Below are 20,062 nucleotides of genomic sequence, written 5' to 3'. Positions count from 1 at the left end.
TTATCATAATCTTGCATTGTTTTGTTGACATTTCCATTGTGGTTTTTTTATTTTTGCACAATTTTCTCAATTTCACATGTATTTTTATATTCATAATATTGATTCGGAAATAAAGATTGAATTGAATTGAATTGAATTGAATTGAATTGAATTGAATTGAATTGAATTGAATTGAATTGAATTGAATTGAATTGAATTGAATTGAATTGAATTGAATTGAATTGAATTGAATTGAATTGAATTGAATTGAATTGAATTGAATTGAATTGAATTGAATTGAATTGAATTGAATTGAATTGAATTGAATTGATTGTCTAATCCGAAGACCACGAATACACCGGGCAGCCGGGCACGAACACTCCCATCATGCATGCTATACACCTAACACCGGGGCACGTACCGTGTTGGTACCACTGTTGGGATCGCTGGTGTGGTTAGCGGTACACCATACATGACTGTGTAGTGCGGTACATGTATAGTGTATTGAGCTTCGGAGCTGCAACATGGCGACAGCCGAGGTTGAAAGTCTACCTATCGTGAACACGAATACGTGTGAAACCAGTGGATGTGGTAAAGAGGCCAAATTGCAATGTCCTACATGCATAAAACTTCAGATTTCGGGATCATACTTTTGTTCACAGGTAGGCAACTATGCCATAATCGTAAGATGACTGATGTCGAACAAGTTAGATGTGTACGGCATTTTTGCTCAGTCCCATTTATTGCATTTTGTGTAGGTCATATTCTGTCCATGCTCTCCCTGTGGCAGTGCAGTGCCAGTGACGTGACTAACGTTAGTCTAGACAGAAAGATCCGTCTGTCCGGAGCTCGGAGGACTCTTTTATAATTTGCCATTAACGCTGTCCTCCATATACGGAGGGGATCCGTAAAGCCAGACGCAGTCTCCGCGGAACATTCCCCGACGGACAGATACAGACCGATCTTTCGGTCAATGACGTGATAGCGTGTCCAGCGTCGCGCAACGAAGTGAAATTTGTGTAACGTTACGTTAGGCTTTTCTTAGGGCGTGAACTATAAGGAGCATGCACATATTGTTGTTGTTGCTGTTTTTTTGGTTTTAATGCCGTTTATTAAATTTACTTGGGATTGAGTAGAGTTCTATTTGTTGTATGTATTTAATATACGTGCATCATATACATACCACCAGCTGATCAGTCACTCGGGCACTAGACCGGATTGAGTAAATTTGAATTTAACGTTAGGGTAAGGGCACCAGTATTCGGTCAGGCACCGGTATTCGGTCACTTATCACTAGTCACCAGCCAGTAAGTTCAACTGTCACAACACACGCAAATCACACTAATTCACACACTTGCACACTCATTCACAACAGGAAACTCTCTTAGCCCCCTCCAAAAATCCATCCAAAATCCCAAATTTTACTGTCAAAAGTGCAGAATCGGCGCTACTTTCCAAAAGCGCGCGCGGATAAGGCCCAGTTTTAAGAGTACGGGTCGCCGAAAAAGCGCTAAAAATCGAGAAATACGCCGTTCTCTCGCAAGATTTTTCGCTTATCGCAAGCTTGGAGTGTAATGGTATCCTCAAAAACGCAAAAGAAAAACAAAATGTCCGTACGTGCTGATACAGTGTCCCAATGTACAAGGGTTGAATGCAAGTGCCGAGGCCCCAGTATTCGGTCACCAACGGTCGCCGCAGCGTCCCCGATGCAATTTTGCGCCAACAAGGTAGCGCGCGCGCGCGTTTTTCAGCTGCCTTGAACACGCATTGACTTTGAACGCGCACATCGCGTGACCGAATACTGGAGCCGATGACCGTATACTGGGGAATTTTCAAGGTAAAATATTTCGCAATTTTGTGAAAGTTGAGATTACAGAAATTTGATATATTTCACATACATTGCTGTAGATATGATGTATGTATTATTTTAGTTTGAAAAATATTGCAAAAAAGCTTAAGTGACCGAATACTGGGGATGTTACCCTAGAGTTATTTACGCCAGTTAGACGTCTTCTTGTATCAATGGTTATGTCTAGTAAGTAGTCTCTCTCCGTAGGGACCATATCCATGTTATAGACTATCTAAGCCATTCGCGGCTGACCGCAGCATGATTGATTAGACTTCTATGACTAGATCTAGGGTCTATGTGCTTAACTGGTGACACTGACAGTCCTAGTCCTGTCAAGTAGTATGCAATGTCTAGTAAACATTAAATTTAGACTTTAGTCTAACACTAATAGTGTTAAATTCAAATTTACTGTCAACCCCAGGTCGAGGATTGCCAAAACCAGGGTCTATGCAGTATCAGTACCGTAGAGTTAAAGATAGATCTACCTAAACTCTACAAAAATTCGGTCATTTAAGCATTTCTGCAATATTTTTAAAACTAAAATAATAGTACCAAGGTAAACTAACACATAGCGGGGAGTACATATGGAACTCTTGCCAATTCGGCCCCTTGATTGCACCCTGATTTACATTTACAAGTCATGGCCGGCGGAGCCGTGGGGGCTCGGGGCCCCCACACTTTTTGTGCATCATACAAAGGAATATATAAGGTGTCGTCACTTTGGGCCCCCACACTTTTATTTTAACCCGGAAGTACGTAAGTGGCACTAAATAGAAATACATTGTAGATAGAGATCTTGGAAGTGTGAGCGTGGTAAGGTAATGTTTTTCTACTTAAGACCTTTTCAGCTGAAGAAACCCCGGAAGTGGAAGGGGAGAGATGAGCTGAGGACCTTTTTTTTTTTTTTTTTTGCTTGTCAGCTGAAGAAAGAAAACGCTCCGCCGGCCCTGCAAGTGGCCACTCCAATTTACCAGTTTACCCATTAAATACATAAAATACATGTACAATATCATAACTGTTAGTGTTACAAGAGTACAACAATGTAGACCCCTGTTACAATGTAAATTTTATGTGTATCAAAGTTCTTTTATCTCATCATCAGAATACCGGTACATAAGAATTTCAGAAAATCCCCAAATATATCTCAATGATAATCGGCATCTGGTCAGCATGATCAGAATTCAGTCAGGTGATAGTGCATGCATTCAATATCAATGAGCAGGCACGTACAAGGCCACTGAAAAATGCGCTGCGCCATACCTTGCTGCCACAAGGTTGCATCAGGGACATTGTGGTGCCTATTGGTGACCGAATTCTGGCAAGTTGGCACAGTTTGCATTCAACCCCTGTACATTTAGTCACTGCGTCGGGATTTTATGGAGATTTTGTTGTTGTTTTACATAATTTGTGTGGTTACCATCACACTCTGAGCTTGCGATAAGCAAAAAATCTTGCAAGAAAACGGTGTATTTCTTGATATTTTGTGCTTTTTCAGTGACCCTGATTCTTAATACTGGACTTAATTCCTGCACACCTTGGAAAAATTGTGCCAATTCTTTATATATGATGGCGAAATTTGAGATTTTTGATGGATTTTTGTAGGTGACTAAGGGACTTTCCTGTTCTGAATGACAGTGCCAGTATGTGAAATGTAATTTGCATGTTTGGTGTGACAATAGAATTTGCTGGCTTGTGATTAATGATGAGTGACCATATTCTGCTATGTGATCGAATGCTGGTAGGCTTGAATACCCTATTGTTAAATCTTTCTGATGACAGTAGTGGTGTATGTATGAGGGCAGTGTGAAGCTCGACAGTAAATTAGATCTAAGTAATAGGTGTAGTCTACATGTTATAGGCCCTACACCATGATTAATGTAGAACTAGAACTCTTGACTTGCATGGGGGAAAAAAAGCACTTTCTTGATCTCTTGTAGTACAGTGTACTATGCTGAGTTGACTTTTGATGTGCTTGCCATAGGAGCACTTATATTCTCCCAAAGTGTATCATGCCATACCAAGTCAAAAGTGAACCACTTCCTGATGTGCTCCAAAAACGTACCATAATTGTAAATTTTACCAGAAGTTGGCATTAATGAAATGTGCATTACATGCATGAGAATTAAATGGTCTTCATCAGTTATAATACAAAGAGTCAATTCTCTTCATTCGGGACCCCTGTTGTAGCATAGCCGTAAGCCCTCTGTAATTAATAAGTACATGTAATTGACAATTTTAATGCAATTAGTTGATGTGAAGTAATTGTTAGGGGTAAATAATCATCTCTGCCAAAAACTTCATACACTATATTCCTACATGTACCTTGAGAGTGAAATATGCAAAAGTTTTGTTCAAGCAAGAGTTCTGCATGATGGTGACCCACTTTTTACCAATCACCAATTTTTTTGAAGTCACCACAATATTGTGTCCTTTCTCTTTCACACAGGAATGCTTCAAAGGCAGCTGGGGTGAGCACAAGAAGGTCCATAAAAAAGCCAAGGAAGCACAAAGCACAGAGATAAAGCCATACAACCCATGGCCGGGTTTCTTCTTTACAGGAAAACTTCGCCCATATCCTCGGGTACTGTTCCTTCATGTTTATGTCTTAATAGCCTTTCCTATCCCTTACCCACTCCTCCCCACAATGATATACTGTACTTGTTAAATTCAATATGAAGCTATTTCTGCTGTCAGTATGATGTTGTACAAAGAGTAAGGTTTCATGTATTAAATTAATATCCGTAACAATGAAATAGGAAGGTAATGTGGAATTATGATACCAGTACAGGTAGTAATCAGGTCTCGGAAATAATCTGTTTCCAAGCACCTAAGTTACTTGTAACGTGTCTGAAACTGACAACAGCAAATGCAAAGACGAAGATATTAAAGAAGTAGAGGAACCCAAGTGATGTCATGGAGGTCTGTGTGATTATTCTGTTTAAGATGAAGAGTACTTGGATGTTTTGTCTCTCATCTACTAGAAACATAGTTGATTATGGTGACGTTCAATTCGTACAATGTATTTCTTATCTGAACAGGGTCCACTGAGAGATGTTCCTGTAAATATGGAAAGACCAGACTATGCAGATCATCCAGATGGTATGTTGTGGTTGTACGAGTCCCTTCTCTAATCCTGAGCCATGGGTACTGAATTAGACACCAGCGTATGTCAAGTGATGTTCCATTTATTTGCTCACTGCTAAGACTCGCACCCCGCGTTCACATTGGTCCCCCCGACGCGGGGAAAGTTCCGAGCTGTGGGACTTTCTCCTCAAAAACCCTAATGTGAACGCTCGCTGGGACTTGTCCCCTCGTCCCCGCGAAGCAAGTCAGGTACGGGGACAAGATTTGGAGGGGAGAGTGACCTTGGGGCGCAATTGATAGCGTCCAGCGGTGGTCATCAAATGTGCGCATGCGCCATGCCTGGATTCAAGTGGCAGAGCTCGCTCCAAGCCCCAAAATGCCCCCACAGCTCGGGGACAGATGAGATACCAATGTGAACGGTCAGTCGTAAAAAAGATAAGATCTCTTGTGGCTGTCCCTGCGTTGCAGGGACCAATGTGAACGCGGGGTGTGTGGTTGGTGTGGTGTCATTTCTTGGTTTTCTTACAGGTTGAGAGTTGATGTGATGATGTCGTCTGTCCTCTAAATGCTTCAATCTTCTTAACATCAATTAAAAAAAAAAGTGATTGAATGAAATTTTCAATCTATTCTGCTTTTTTTATCAGCTTATTTCTGAAAACCTATTTAGTGATGTGTTTGATGACAGATTGAAACAGCTGTTTAATAAGTGTATTTGCTCAAATCAGGGTAGCTTTTTTTTTTCTTTTTCTTTTTCTTCATAAGTACCGGACAATACTACTTCCTGCAAAAAAGAAAAATGTCACTTTGGTGCCAAACATGAAAGTGTGCCTAGGAGTTAAATGTTGCATGAAATCAGAATGGGCCTTCTGCCATAATGTATGAATGAGGTGTGAACATTTGACTGATACATGTATGTTGAATACATGTTTGTTGTCATTCAATATTATTTATTTGTGCACACGTCCAAAACATTACGTTGCAATCTCTTGTCAGGTGTACCTCTGAGTGAGATGGCAGTACGAGGCAATAGTTACATCAAGCAGCTCACTAAAGACGAAATTGAAGGACTAAGAGTCGCCTGTAAGGTAAGCAGGCTTTTGCTGATTAACAGCATAGTAGTTTACCTAGTCATTGATATATGATGCCCCTCATCATTTATGGCTAAGTTGTGAAAATAGTTGGATTCACTTTGATTTTAATATCCACTGTCCAGTTTTATGTATATGTAACCTGTTGAGGACAAGTCCCGAGTGCACTTAGGCAAGTGTCTATGGGAAATGCTTGTTGTAGCAAAATCAGCCCGTCCTCGGGGGTTAGGTAATATGGTACCCCCTTCGGAGAAATGTTTGATAGTAATGTTCTTTAATTTGAATATTTGATGTTTGACATTTATTTATTTCTGCATTTTCATGACAAGCATAATATACTGTACAAACAAATACATTTTTCTTTTGTACAAACCATAGGATATTCATTATGTATCTGTGTCTAGGTGTGTGGATACAACATATGTGGGACTACAATCTATTTGTTGACTTAAAGTATTTTGCAAGTCATGAAGAATGGGCAGGTGGCTTTGAAGTTAATTTTTTATTCTCCATCTGATAATTTGTGACCGTCAGTATGGCAGGGAAGTCCTCGACGTCGCTGCGGCCATGATCAAACCCGGGGTCACGACGGACGACATCGATGCTGCAGTACACCAAGCTTGTCTAGATAGGAACTGCTACCCCTCCCCACTTAACTACAGGGGCTTTCCTAAGTCTTGCTGCACGTGAGTGTCTATAGATTTGGTCGCCTTGGGGCAAGTGGGAAAATGTTTTGCAGCATTGCAGCACATAGAAATTTGTGAGAATAGGAGTGTTCCACTTATGACAAGACATATTTACAAACATCTGCCTTTTGACATTGTCACAGTTGTTTTTATCAAAATTTCTTTATTTCTATCAGTATTTATTATTATGTGATTATTTATGTATTTATGTATGTATTATTATTATTGTTATTATTATTATTGTTATTATTATTATTATTATTATTATTATTATTATTATTATTATTATTATTATTATTATTATTATTATTATTATTATTATTATTATTATCATCGTCACTTATCATTGTTGATGATAATAATAGTAATAATGATAAGGATAATAATAATAATAATGTTATTATTATTATTATCAGTATCATCATTGTTATTATTGTCATTATTATTATTATCATCATCATCATCATCATCATCATCATCATCATCGTCATTACCTCCCAGCCATCCATATCCTGCTGCAAACCCAGTGGATGGACACTTTCAGTGCTATCACAGTGTAATTTGAAATTGATGTTTAAATTGTCTCTGATTCCAACGAACAAGATGCCACAAGGATTAATCAAAACTGGACTTTGAAGTGAGAAAGTTGTTGAATTTTCAATTTTTGTGTACATGCACAAAGCAGTGACATCATCACCTTGGCTAATGCACATTTTGTCAACCAAATTTATTTCTCCTCGATGACAAGTTAATTAAGACCCGAACCAGTATACAATCCAGAATGAATCGAAGTTTGTTTAGTCCACTTTTCTGATCAAAAAAGCTCCGAGCTTTTCCTCCAGGTTTGCAGCTCACATTTTGTCTTCCCGGTTTGCAGGTCAGTGAATGAGGTTATATGCCATGGCATTCCAGACAAGAGACCATTACAAGATGGGGATATAGTCAATGGTAAGTCAGGCAAGCAGTGAGAAACAGTACTCATGGTTGATATGTTTAGATGGTTGTAGTAAAATCTATTATCTGTGTAAGGCATATTAGCGCCACATTAAAAATGTGTATTTTTGTCTGTTTAATTTTCATGTACAATAACAGAGCATATTTAAGGTAACACACGAGCTGGTGTATTAATTCCCCTTAGGCTGCTGTAATAAATGGCTGTGAAATAATGCACCATTATTTTGTCTCATCTGTTGCGCGAAGGCTCTGCTGAGTTTGTAAACGCTTGCTAGAAGTGCAGGTCACTACTTGTTTGGTGTAGTCTTCTCATATTATAATGACTAGGACCTACTTTCAACAGTTATTGCCTTTTCTAGATAATGATTATAGATAATGACAATAATATTTGATGGCTTTGTTTCTTGGAATAGCAGGGAATGTTGCACTTTTTAGGGCCAAGATTGTGCTCATTTCTCGATTCTTGGTATCCCATTCAATATTATACAAATAATGAATGTTTATGAGTGCAGTGGACAGAATATTTCATGAGGTGAAAGGTGAAATGATCCATTCAATGAGGGGCAGCCAAGTTGAATGGATCAAACATTTCATCTTTCACAGAATGAAATATTCTTTTCATTGCACGAATGAAAAACATTTATTATTTGTTTTATATAATGCCTAAAATAGATCCTTGTCATTTGATGTTTTATCAATTTAGAAACAAGAGAGAATCTGAGATCGCGAGAGTGCTCACTGAGCGCTTTACATGAGCGCGCTGTCGCATACACACACTGCAAACGCAAGCACAGTCTCTCAGCAAGCGTGCAATGGAGCAAATCGTATGGATCCAAAATTGCACGGTAAATGGAGCAACAATTGCACGGATGATGACGTCATAGTGAAATGGGCCGAATGATCAATGTCAAACAACCAATCAAATAACAAGGATCTCTTCGGGCGTTTAGAAAATATGATTACTCAAAGGGGCTCATAGTCGGCATTTTGCCCGCTTTGGTGTGATGCATGCCAAGCAATTTGCATTTATTTACTGCCAGTACATTGAACCAAATATGGCAGCAGTTGAGATTTTAATTACAATGTGTGTTCTCCACATGACTTTAAGTTTCATATTGAGTCAGTGTATCTATCTTTTCTGCCTCTGCTGAAAAGGGTGCCAGAGGTATTATGTTTTCAAGTTGTCCATCAGTATGTCTAGCGTGGTTTCGCTTTGTACAGATAGTTATGCATGACTACAATCTTTTAAACCTGTCTAGGGCACAATGTCTGCAAGGATGAAGTGACTTGTGGATAATTCACCACGCACATTCTTGAATTGCCTTTCGCAGTTGACATTACAGTATACCATGGCGGTTTCCACGGTGACCTGAACGAGACGTTCTTTGTGGGCAAGGTGGATGAGAGGATACAGGAGCTTGTCAGGGTCACGTACGAGAGCATGATGCAGGCCATCGACATAGGTTAGCGCTTTTTGCTCATCACTCAGACAGCCGGATATATCCAAAACATACAAACGGGCGGATATATCCAAAACATGCAGACAGGCGGATATATCCAGTATGTACAGACAGGCGGATATCCAAAACATACCATTATACTGTTATTGGCACCTGAACCTATATTGTGTGAGATTTTGATTTGTTACTGATAAAAACCAGAACATGGAGCTGTCTTAAATGAATTTGATATTTTCAGGTGAAAAGCCAATTTCATTTCCAAGTGATAGAGGCCCCCAGGAATGTACTGAATATTCATAAGGATCCCTAAAAGGATTTCCACTGATATAACTATTGTTGTATTGCCTTCTCCACAACTCCTTGCAGTGAAGCCAGGGGTGAAATATCGTGAGGTCGGGGCTGTGATCCAGAAGCACTGCCAGGCACACGGATTCTCCGTCGTCAAAACATACTGCGGTCACGGGATTCATCGACTCTTCCATACCGCCCCCAATGTCCCCTTCTATGCCAGTGAGTGTAGCTCTGTGCATTTATGAGGCCAGATTCTCTCATTCCATTTCCTTTTGAGAACATTTGTTTTCCTCTCAAAACATTTACTTTGAAAAGTGGACTGAACAAGTTTTCAGAGAGCTAGAAGGTCAATTATGTAAAATGTGAACATTTAAGGAGACAAGACAGGTGGACAAAGAACAAGAATGGTGCTAATGTGATAATGCTGTTTGAGAATATTGTAAAAGTGCAGTCGACCAATTCTCATTGAACAAGAAGGATATTACCGTGAAAATGTAACTTTTTATGTATTGCGGAAGTTGACATGAAAAATATATATAGAGCAAGCAAAGCTCTAATGCACGACTTACTTTGTAAATACAGTATGATTTTAGGAGATTGATTTGCCTAGAGCAAGAAGGGTGCAGTCTAGAACTATATTTTTTTTTCTGCATTTTGGAAATTGACAAAATATGATTTGATGTAAAGATGGTAAATGTGCACATTGCAGAAAGTACCATTTAGAGACATTTATATCAATTTCGCTGCATTTTGCAGTTTTCTTGTGTTTTGTTATGTTGTAAATGGATTGTGTCTAGTATACAGTGTATCATGCACGGTGAGTTTTTATCTAGATATACAGTAGTATGAAACATTACATGTTCATTTCTGTTGGCTGCCTTGAATTATTGGTTGTGACTAAAGCATGAGTCATTTGTGTCTTGTCTTGCAGAAAACAAGGCAGTCGGAGTGATGAAACCTGGCCACGCCTTCACGATAGAACCCATGGTCAATGTGGGTAAGTAGTTTGCAGGGGTCTTGAACCCATGACAGCCATTCTCACTTCACACTCTTGTCATCGAAAAATATACCAGCTGTATAAATTGGTCAGGTTTTACATTTTGTGTGTGTGTTTGTGTGTGTGTGTGTGTCTGTGTCTGTCTGTGTGTTTGCGTGACATTGAGAAACAGAAGGCATTAGCTGTTCAGACTTGACACGGTGCCAACATCTACCAGGATCAAGTTCTTCTTTGTAATTTTCTTCACAAAGATAGAAATTCTACGTACTGTATACGCCATATATTTCGCGAGTCTAAATTTTTGGTGAATCGGGAATTCCCGACGATTTCGCGAGTGGTTCAATTCGCGATCTAGGAGTTGTGGTGGACTGAACGGAGAAATGTACATGCGTAAGTCACATTCACATGGGGAGCAGAGTCAATATTTTTGTGTGTCTTTAGTTTTGCGAATAGCACCCAACTCAGGAAATTCGCGAAAATAAAAACCTCGCGAAATATTCTGTGTATACAGTATATCCTGCAAAATGGGATTTTTTTTTTTTCTAGATTAATTTTTTTAACTTGAGCATGATTTTGAGCTGTAGTGAATATTGGAATTGTGAGGGCAGGTTGTGAGCAGCAGAACACAGGTAATCGGTTTGATGACCAAAAAAAAAAAAAAAAAAAAAAAAATTAAAAATAAAGAAAACAAGGAAAAGAAAACACATGTATATTTATAGCATGCATCTTAACCAGGTGTTGCAGCATGGTTAAAGGTCCAGTATATCTTTGGGACCAGTGATTTAGAAAATGCTCAAGGTATCACATTTGATGCATATGTGTAGGTTTGTTGTGTCACAAAACATCCTACCATACAAAATTTTTGCAATAAAGCCTAAAATATAATGAGATTTCAGTATTTTTGTCATTAAACCATAACTGGAGACAGTTGAGTCTGGAAACATTTTTATTATGCCTCCGCCACGAAGTGGTGCCGGAGGCATTATGTTTTCGGGTTGTCCGTCCGTCCGTACGTACGTCCGTACGTCTGCACGTCCGTACGTCCGTCCGCTTTCGTTTACGCGATAACTTGAGTAATATTTACTGGAATTTTACCAAACTTGGTCCAAGTATGAAGTATGATGGGGCAACGATTTGATAAGATTTTGGGTGAAATCGGCTAAAGGTCAAAGGTCAAAGGTCAAGGTCAAATCATGAAATTGTATCCGTTTACGCGATAACTCAAGACTGTATGGAGCAAATTTCACCAAACTTTGTTGGAGGATGATGTATGATGGGACAATTACTTGATTAGTTTTTCAGTGAAATCAGACAGAGGTCAAAGGTCAAAGTTCAAGGTCAAATCCTAAAATTTATCTGTTTATGTGATAACTCAAAACTGGATGAAGCAGCTTTCACCAAACTTGGTCCAGGGATGATGTATGATGGGACAATTAGTTGAGTAGATTCTAGTGACATTGACAAGAGGTCAAAGGTCAAAAGGTCAAGGTCAAATGCTAAAAATGTTGCTATTTCCCCCATATCTATGCAATGCCCGCAGTTATTTTCTTGAAACTTAGTGTAGACATGTACTACTGCGTAAGGATTCTCCAGAGAGAGTTTCATGTCATAAGGTCAAAGGTCAAAAGGTCAAAGGTTAGGTGAAAATGTTTCAATATCACTTTTCTCGCAAATGGTTCAATGTATCTTCATGGAATATGGTACATATGCATGTACTGACTGGCAGGGATTATCTAGGGAATTTAGGGGTCATGGGTCAATAGTCAGGGGTTCAAAGGTCAAGGTCAACTCCTCAAAATGTTACTGCTGTATTTCCCTCATACATGTATACTAGTATATGCAATGATTGCATTATTAGTTTTAAAAGTGTTTGATATATGTACATGTATTACTTGATGGAGATTCTCTTGGAAATGTCCAGCCAGAAGGTCAAAGGTTAAGGGTCAAAGGTCAGGTTTAAATGAAAAAAAAAATATTTTGTACTGTAATTACACTCTTCATACCTTGAAAATTATACTCAATGCATAAACTTATAATAAGGTCGGTCAGAAGTCAAGTAAAAATTTTCAATTCCCCAAATATGTGTACCTGCACTCTTTAATAGACAATTATAGCAAACCCAGTTCGTGGAAAGTGAACATTCAAGATATTTCTGACAAACCTGTTATTTCGATATTTTGCCAGTTATGTGAAACTGTCATCACACATTGTCAAGACATTGTACTATACACCTATTGGGAGAATCATGCATTATGGCGGAGGCATCAGTCGCCGTAGCGACATTTCTAGTTATAACTATTGTTCACATTTTGTGCATTCAGCAATACTTGACATTGATTGTAAAAGATTCAAATTTTTACCTTGGTTGTTTCTATCCTTAATTCACATTTTAGAACTATTTGAAAGCACTAATGCTGGGTTTTTGTTTCTTCTACAAATGAAAAATTATGCCTTTAAATTTTGACATGTGCACTCTTGTGCAAATTAACATTTAAAGTGTATCTGTACTCACTTTTCTAACACTGTAGTTTATTGTATTGCTAATATATCTGAGAAATCTTAGAGTGTAAGGAAGCTCCTATACAGAGATTTCATATCACAAAAATCCATCCCTAAATGCCTAAAAACACAGGTGCCTTGATCTAAGACTAATCGTCTTACGTTATCATTTGCATTCAATGTCATAGTTGGATAACTTTCTGTACAAACACTGATGTACGGTATCGCTTTTCCAACTCTCAGATGCACGTATGGTTACGTACACAGCTGGGTGCTGACAGGCAACGGCACCGTCCAATCAGTGGCGCGGCAGCATGTGTTGTCATGCAGATGCAGCAGCGACTCGAGAGCCAGCGCTTCTAGCACGTCAAATCTAAATTCTAGGGTACAGATACACTTTAAATGCTTGTTCACATAACACCAGTGCATTTATTCATATATAGAAAATGACTGGAATGAAATTAATTCATGGGGGGGGGGGCATTTTTGCACTAGTTCTATCCCTTGCAAAGTGTGCAGTAGTTTTACACCCCAAAATATTCCACATTTACAGCCGATAGACTGTTTCTGTAATGTATTCAAATTCCATGCCCACATTTTTTTTTACAAAAGATTGCCTAAACTACAATAAAGCTTGCTGGAGGCTTGCCATACCTAGCAACCACTAGTTAATGGTACTGTAAAAGTGGATATTTTCGCGCTATGTAGAGTAAGACCGTATTTCACAAGTTTTTAATTGCCCGGTATCAAGACATTACATATGAAAAGCAAATGCAATTGCATGCTTTTATTTTTGCGCTAGTTAAAGGACAAGTTCACCTTCATATACATATGGATTGAGATAATGCAGCAATAGAAGTGGAACACATCAGTGAAAGTTTGAGGGAAACTGGATATTCTGTTCAAAAATTATGAATTTTTAAAATTTCTGTGCAGTCACTGCTTGGTGAAAACAGGGAGGTGGTTACTGCAGTTGATGATGTCACATGCGTAGAACGACATAAGGAAAATATAAAGAGAATTCCACAAAATTTTATTTTTGATAAAAAAGTACACATTCCCTCAACTTGTAACTGACATATATTGAGGGTAATATTACTCCCACTGCCTTCTGAAAGAGGCAAGTCATGTGCTCTTTTATTATGCGAGAAAAGTGAAAATATGTTGAATTTCCTTTATAGTTTCTTTATATCGTTGTACACATGTGACATCACAAGCTGTAGTAGTCTTCACATCCAGCGATCGCGGAATCAAAGCTTCCAAAACCCATAACTTTTGAACGGATTGTTCAATTTTTCAAAAACTTTCATCTATGTTTTCTACTAATATTGCTGCATTCACTCAATCCACATGTTTATGAAGGTGGACTTGTCCTTTAAGGGAAATGGGCTAAAAACTTCACAAAAATTTCCACTTTTACAGTTTTCAGTGAATTCCTACCTGAGTGGAGGGAGCAGGTGAATGAAATGGTTCGTTGCTAGGCTGCAGGAAAACATACACCCATGAATTTGAATACATCACAGAAACGATCTTTAACACTTTTCGTATCCGTGCAGGCTCATGGAAGGACAACCTCTGGCCGGACGACTGGACGGCGGTTACCACGGACGGCAAGTGGTCCGCGCAGTTTGAGCACACCATGATCGTCACGGACACCGGCGTGGAGGTCCTGACGGCCAGGGGTCCAGGGCACGGCAGACCGCACTTTATGGACCAGGTGGCGTCCTAGCTGATGGAATCTCACAGGCAAAATGTCTGCCGACATTTCACAGTTAGACTGCCACTGAAATGCCCAGACCCTTATTTAGTACTGACCAGGGTTGTTGTTGTGTTTTTCTTTCCCGAAGATTGCTTCAAGGGGGAGTCTTGATGAGGAAGAAAAGTGACATATCTTTGCCTTTATACCCTTCACGAAAGATGATGCATTAGGTAAATTGTTTGCCCAAATATATTTTATTAGTTATGTTCAAATCATACGTGGGAGGAAACTAAGGTGCCATGTCCTTTTTAGTTTGTAGCTGTTCAGATGTGAAAGAGCCATTTATAAAATCATTTTATCATGTCTGTTAGCATATCTCTGATGAACAGAACTTGATGGGGACCATGCTTGATGGATTTTAGATGGAGAAAAACTATTTTAACCCATGGAGGACAAGTCCCGAGTATACTTGGGCAAGCATCTATGAGAAATGCATGTTGTAACAAAATCAAATCCTCCTCAACGAGTTAAGTGTTCCTACCTTCACAATGCTTGTACTCACTATTCTCTTTCTCACAGGCGGTTTTATTACATCTTCTTCCCTTAGTAAGGGTTTATACATCTTTTCCATTCATATGTATGTAATTGAACTTGATTTTATGGTTTAATGCACTACAGTGGAAACTCGATATAAAGAGATTTGATGTTACAAACTACCTGATATAACAAACTAATTTCTCCGGTTCCAATGAATGTATTTCCTTTGTTATGTATTTCATCTTGACCACTGATATAACAAAATATCTTATATAAAGAACAAATTGTCTTGGTCCCAAGGATCTCATTATGCTGAGTTTCCACTGTAATGCGAGTGAAGAAAACCAGTGAAAATGTTTGAGAGGGTACTTTGTAGTTTGTGGGATTTGTTTTAACCCCCTGGCGACTGAGGTTGTGTCACATACATTCAGGCCAGAACCTCGGTGTCATTTGAAAATATGTACATGGTACTGCTTATCCATAGCTTCATAAGTAGAGGTCTGCGAAAATATGTAGAAAGAATTGTACCTTCCATCAAAGTTTTATACTTTTTTTTTAGTCCATTATGGTTTTTTTTTCATGTACATGTATGTACTGCCCCAATATATCAAGCGGTTGTCATTTGTGTAATGGCTTTATACCTTTCTCTTGGGATGCATTGACAGGTAGTTTTTGTGGCAAAGGTTCCATCTAAGATTATGGATCACAAAGATTTTCATGCACCACCCGCAACAGAGGAAAAGAACATTTCTATCCTTCAATGTAGATTTGTCATTCTAAAACTTCCCAAACCTGTGAAATAGATTTATTGGTACATGCGCTCTTCTATTCATGGGGAAAAGAGTACCTGGATAGTAACAAAGGAAGATATATGTAGGTTTTGATGTCTGGAAAGGAACATGACATAAAATGGTAGATGCTGAAACAGAGATATCGTTGACAAGTCTCCCAATATGCTCATTTTTTTTTTTTTTTTTTTTAAAGATCTGCGAGATTGTGATAAAATCATCACAGTTGGGCAGTTTATTTCAGCTCCGTTTTGTAGAGTGGATGGGAACATATGTGATCCAAAGGTTTTTGTAGTTTGCATCCCACTCCAAAAAGGATGTTTTGGACTAACTGTTGTGCAATAACTTTATACATGAACTCTACACACAATTTAACATCAGGGTTCAGCATATCAGTGAGCTTCTCAAGACACCCGCCCCCTCCATAAATGAAATACTGAAAAGATATTTTTATTTGATATTGTGGGAAGACAACATTTCACAAGTGCAAGGTGTGTGGTGTAGTATAAAAATTGTTGAAAAGAGATATTTTGTTTGCATATATCACTCACAGTAGAGTGTCCCATGCATTGTGGTCATGCTTGACTACATTTTTATGGATTTTTGTGCTTTTATTTATCAGAATATTACTGTATTAATATCAGTAGGGGAGAGCCTCTTTAATCTTAGCACGCCTCTTGCAGAGGGCTCCACTAATGTCATTTCACCAGCATTGGCAGGTATCCAAGGTTATCTTTAATCAGGCCGATCTTTTTTGGCTATGCCAAAACCAGAGGGGGGTCGATTCTGCCCCCTTCATCCCGCCCCATTTTGGGGTGACATGCAGTTACAAAAATGGGCGTAACTTTGTATAAGTATGTGCGGACGTTACAAATGTGGTCGCAAAAGTTGCGAGAGACTTGAACAAAGAAAGTCAAGAAGGTTTATTACAAGGCCTTCCCGCGTAACAGAATTAAAAAAAAACGTTAAGGGGGCAGAATCGCCTCCGCCCTTTTAATGTCAAAGGGAAACATAATTGATCCACTCTGGGCCACCTCCAGATCTCCTTTTTACGAGTCCCAAAATTTGTCCACTGTTGTGTGACTTACAGAAAATCAGCAGCTTTCTACAATTACAATTCTGAAAGCGGTATTTACAGAAAGTAGTGTTGTGCTAGAAGGATCAATTATTTGAAGTACAATTATTGTTGCCAGCTCAAGAGGATGTACAATTGTACAATAGATGTCTGTTCTTAATGTGTTAATAATGCTGCAGAAATTGAGCACACTTTGTGGCACTTTTTACCAAATGTGGTGTAAATGGTATTCTTGTTCCTCCCAAACAAATGAGCTAGTGGTACCCATTACTCTATTCCCTTTGAGATTTTCGGCAGTGGTCGCGAGTTATAAGAATTTGGATCCTTGTTTTACATCGCCTTAATTACGGGGAAGCAGTTAAATGCTTACAAGCAGGTAAACACATGATGGAGAATTTTACATCCTCCTCTATAGATGTTGCAACGAGGATGAAGTACCCTATTTATGAGAACTTCCTAACACATCTAAAAGTTATGGGATTTGAACCAGGGGCCTCATGGTTGAGGGACTGTTGTCTTAACTGCTGAGAAGTTTACATGTGAAATCTAATGCAACAAGAAAGAAAAATGTGACTTTTGTTTCTTACAAAGTTATTCATTTATGTCTGCTTTCTGGTATAAGATGATGACAAGTATATCAATACCAAGACACGCTTAAGTGGAAGAAAGAAATATGCACCCGTATAGAGACCCAAAAGGAAAATATGAAGCACTTGGGGTTTTTTTAAAAAGATTTTGTCGCAGATCAATGCAAGAATTTGATGAACAGAAAAACTCAGGAGTCCAGCACAGCTGAACAGCCGCTTTGTGCTTTTGTAGGATACCAAAAAGGATGGGTGAGACAATCATAAAAGTTTCCATGGACATCGATCTGTAGTATAGAGAATTGACATAATGGATGAAGAAGTACTTTACATGGTAGTGTCATTACAAACCGACAGTGTGTCTAGATAGAGCAACCCTGATGAAAATCAGAGTGAAAATGTCTACATTTTCTTATGAATTTCAGAATTGTCTTGTGGGATTCTTGTAACCAAATAGATGAAAATAAATCAGTTATGCATTATTGATACTAGGCCCATCTTTGTAACATAGGACTCCCCTTGTACAATTTTTTTTTCCATGTGACAATAAAGATGGATCTTCTAGTAAACAGAGTGCATGTCTGATTATTTTATTCATGGCATCTGTTGGATGGGATGCATGACACATATGTTGTGTCATCGCTGTGTAAAAAAAGATCTGTGTTTGATATATTCAGGAAGAATATTGGCGCATACGCTTACCCTTGTTCTGGTGGAGTTTGTCGGGTGAAATCCTCTGAAGTCATTGGTCTCAAAATTCCATTACAGTTGTACATGATAGATGGCATTCATTTGGGTTTGTCAGGATTAAATTTTCAGAAGTCTACTGGACTTATCTTTACCAATCTGTTGATTTTTTTTTTTTTTTAAGCGGGGAAGTCATTAAACAGTTTTAATGACGTGTGCAATTTGAACCTTATGGCATTCCACCGACTTTATGGTCAGCACCAGTTATACCCTAACAAAGTTGTCGCACCTGCATTTAAATTGATCCATGGCTTCATGTTATAGGAGTAAACATGAGCCGCCAGTATGACTTCAGTGGAAAATATGTGTGTAAATGTGACCCACCTTTGCAAAAGTCTAATGAAGCCTATACATTAATATTGAATGTGGTATTTTTACATCTCCTAGTTGCTAAGCATAGCAATGGTAATTTTTTTTTTGTTTGACCCATTTGTAAACACTAAGGCCAGAATTCACGAAGGTGGTACAATCTTTGTCCATAGTTACGAAATCAGTAATTTCGTTGACGAAATGGCCACTTCGTCAACAAATGTAAACATTTCCTAACAAAATGAACATTTCATCGACAAAATGATTGATTTTGTAATGAAATAGGCCATGCAACACTTGGCAACCCATACAAAACTACGGTCTTTGTCCATGGTTTATACATGGTTTATTCACGAATTCAGGCCAATAGGTCAGTTGACATTTCCATGGTAATATGCTTCATAAAAGCAGGTTCAAAATTAAAGATGTCCTTCAACTTCATGGCATGAAAGGAGATGTCTAAGACATCAAACTCTTTATGAAAAATATCAAATATTTCTTCTTTTTTTGTCAAGCAAACAGCAACACACAACAGCAGCACACACCAATAATACAACAACGCACAACCACACATACCCAAACACACATAATCGTGCACTAACCACAAATGCCAAAATATAATACAGTGTACTCCTGTTATAATGAACACAATTAAAATGAAATTCCGGTTACAATAAAGTAAATATTCAGACTGCAAAATTATTAGCTCTAATTTTTTTATTGTTCATTTGTCCGGTTATAATGAAATTTTGATACCGTGGACTCTCATAACAAAGTCCCCGAACCGGCAGTTTTCTTTCGTTATATCGAAATTTCGTTGTAACTGAAGAAATAAACAATAACAAAACATAGAGCCGATAATTTTGCGATCTGGATTTTTATTTCGTTTTTATTGGAATTTTGTTATAACCGTGTTCGTTAAAACAGGAGTGCAATTTATACCAACAGAAAACTGTTAATCCCAAGGACTTCATCATAACGGGAGTCCACTGCATCTACATACAAACCTTCCAAACACACCCCAACACAAACACCAACGAAAATCAGAAACTGAATCCTCACATAAGCACAAAAAAGAAGGAAAAAAACCTGCAATATGATGCATGTGTGTGTGTGTGTGTGTGTGTGTGTGTGTGTGTGTGTGTGTGTGTGTGTGTAGAGACACATCTATTTGTAGAGAGAAAAAAAATGTACATGTATTTCACTTCTAGCAAACAATTTACACTTATGTTCAAGCGTGCTGCTTGTACTACAGTCAATTCTACATAAGTCAAGTCTTCCAAGTTGAAGGTGCCTTAATCCCACCTCTGGTCAGAAGTTGGGGTAAAATATCAGACCGCACTAAAAAACACCCGTGTTCTCATCTATTTTTACAGAGGTCATGTTTATTGTCTAGTCTGTAAATATGACTTCTGGAAAGATAGCTTCCTGTTGAA

At 38.4% G+C, this 20,062-nt stretch overlaps 1 protein-coding gene across 1 annotated transcript; it reads left to right on the top strand.

Annotated features, from left to right (window-relative positions):
• The first annotated feature begins 503 nt into the window (after window positions 1-503).
• Window positions 504-16,100, top strand: LOC140228586 (methionine aminopeptidase 1-like). Its single transcript, XM_072308816.1, has 10 exons — window positions 504-641; window positions 4,275-4,409; window positions 4,867-4,927; window positions 5,906-5,997; window positions 6,535-6,686; window positions 7,564-7,634; window positions 8,972-9,103; window positions 9,467-9,610; window positions 10,323-10,388; window positions 14,444-16,100. Exons 1-10 carry the CDS (start codon window positions 504-506, stop codon window positions 14,614-14,616), a joined length of 1,164 nt encoding a protein of 387 aa, XP_072164917.1. The 3' UTR covers window positions 14,617-16,100.
• Window positions 16,101-20,062: the final 3,962 nt, after the last annotated feature.

This window comes from Diadema setosum, chromosome 5 (genome assembly GCF_964275005.1).
Source record: "Diadema setosum chromosome 5, eeDiaSeto1, whole genome shotgun sequence".
Lineage (NCBI taxonomy): Eukaryota > Metazoa > Echinodermata > Echinoidea > Diadematoida > Diadematidae > Diadema > Diadema setosum.
This window is presented reverse-complemented; position numbering and strand designations above follow the sequence as displayed.

Excerpts from the sequence above, each read along its gene's own strand:
- LOC140228586 (XM_072308816.1), top strand. The coding sequence starts at position 504 with ATGGCGACAGCCGAGGTTGAAAGTCTACCTATCGTGAACACGAATACG. Across the intron at positions 9,104-9,466 it reads GATGCAGGCCATCGACATAG|TGAAGCCAGGGGTGAAATAT; the intron begins GTTAGCGCTTTT and ends AACTCCTTGCAG. Across the intron at positions 10,389-14,443 it reads AGAACCCATGGTCAATGTGG|GCTCATGGAAGGACAACCTC; the intron begins GTAAGTAGTTTG and ends GTATCCGTGCAG.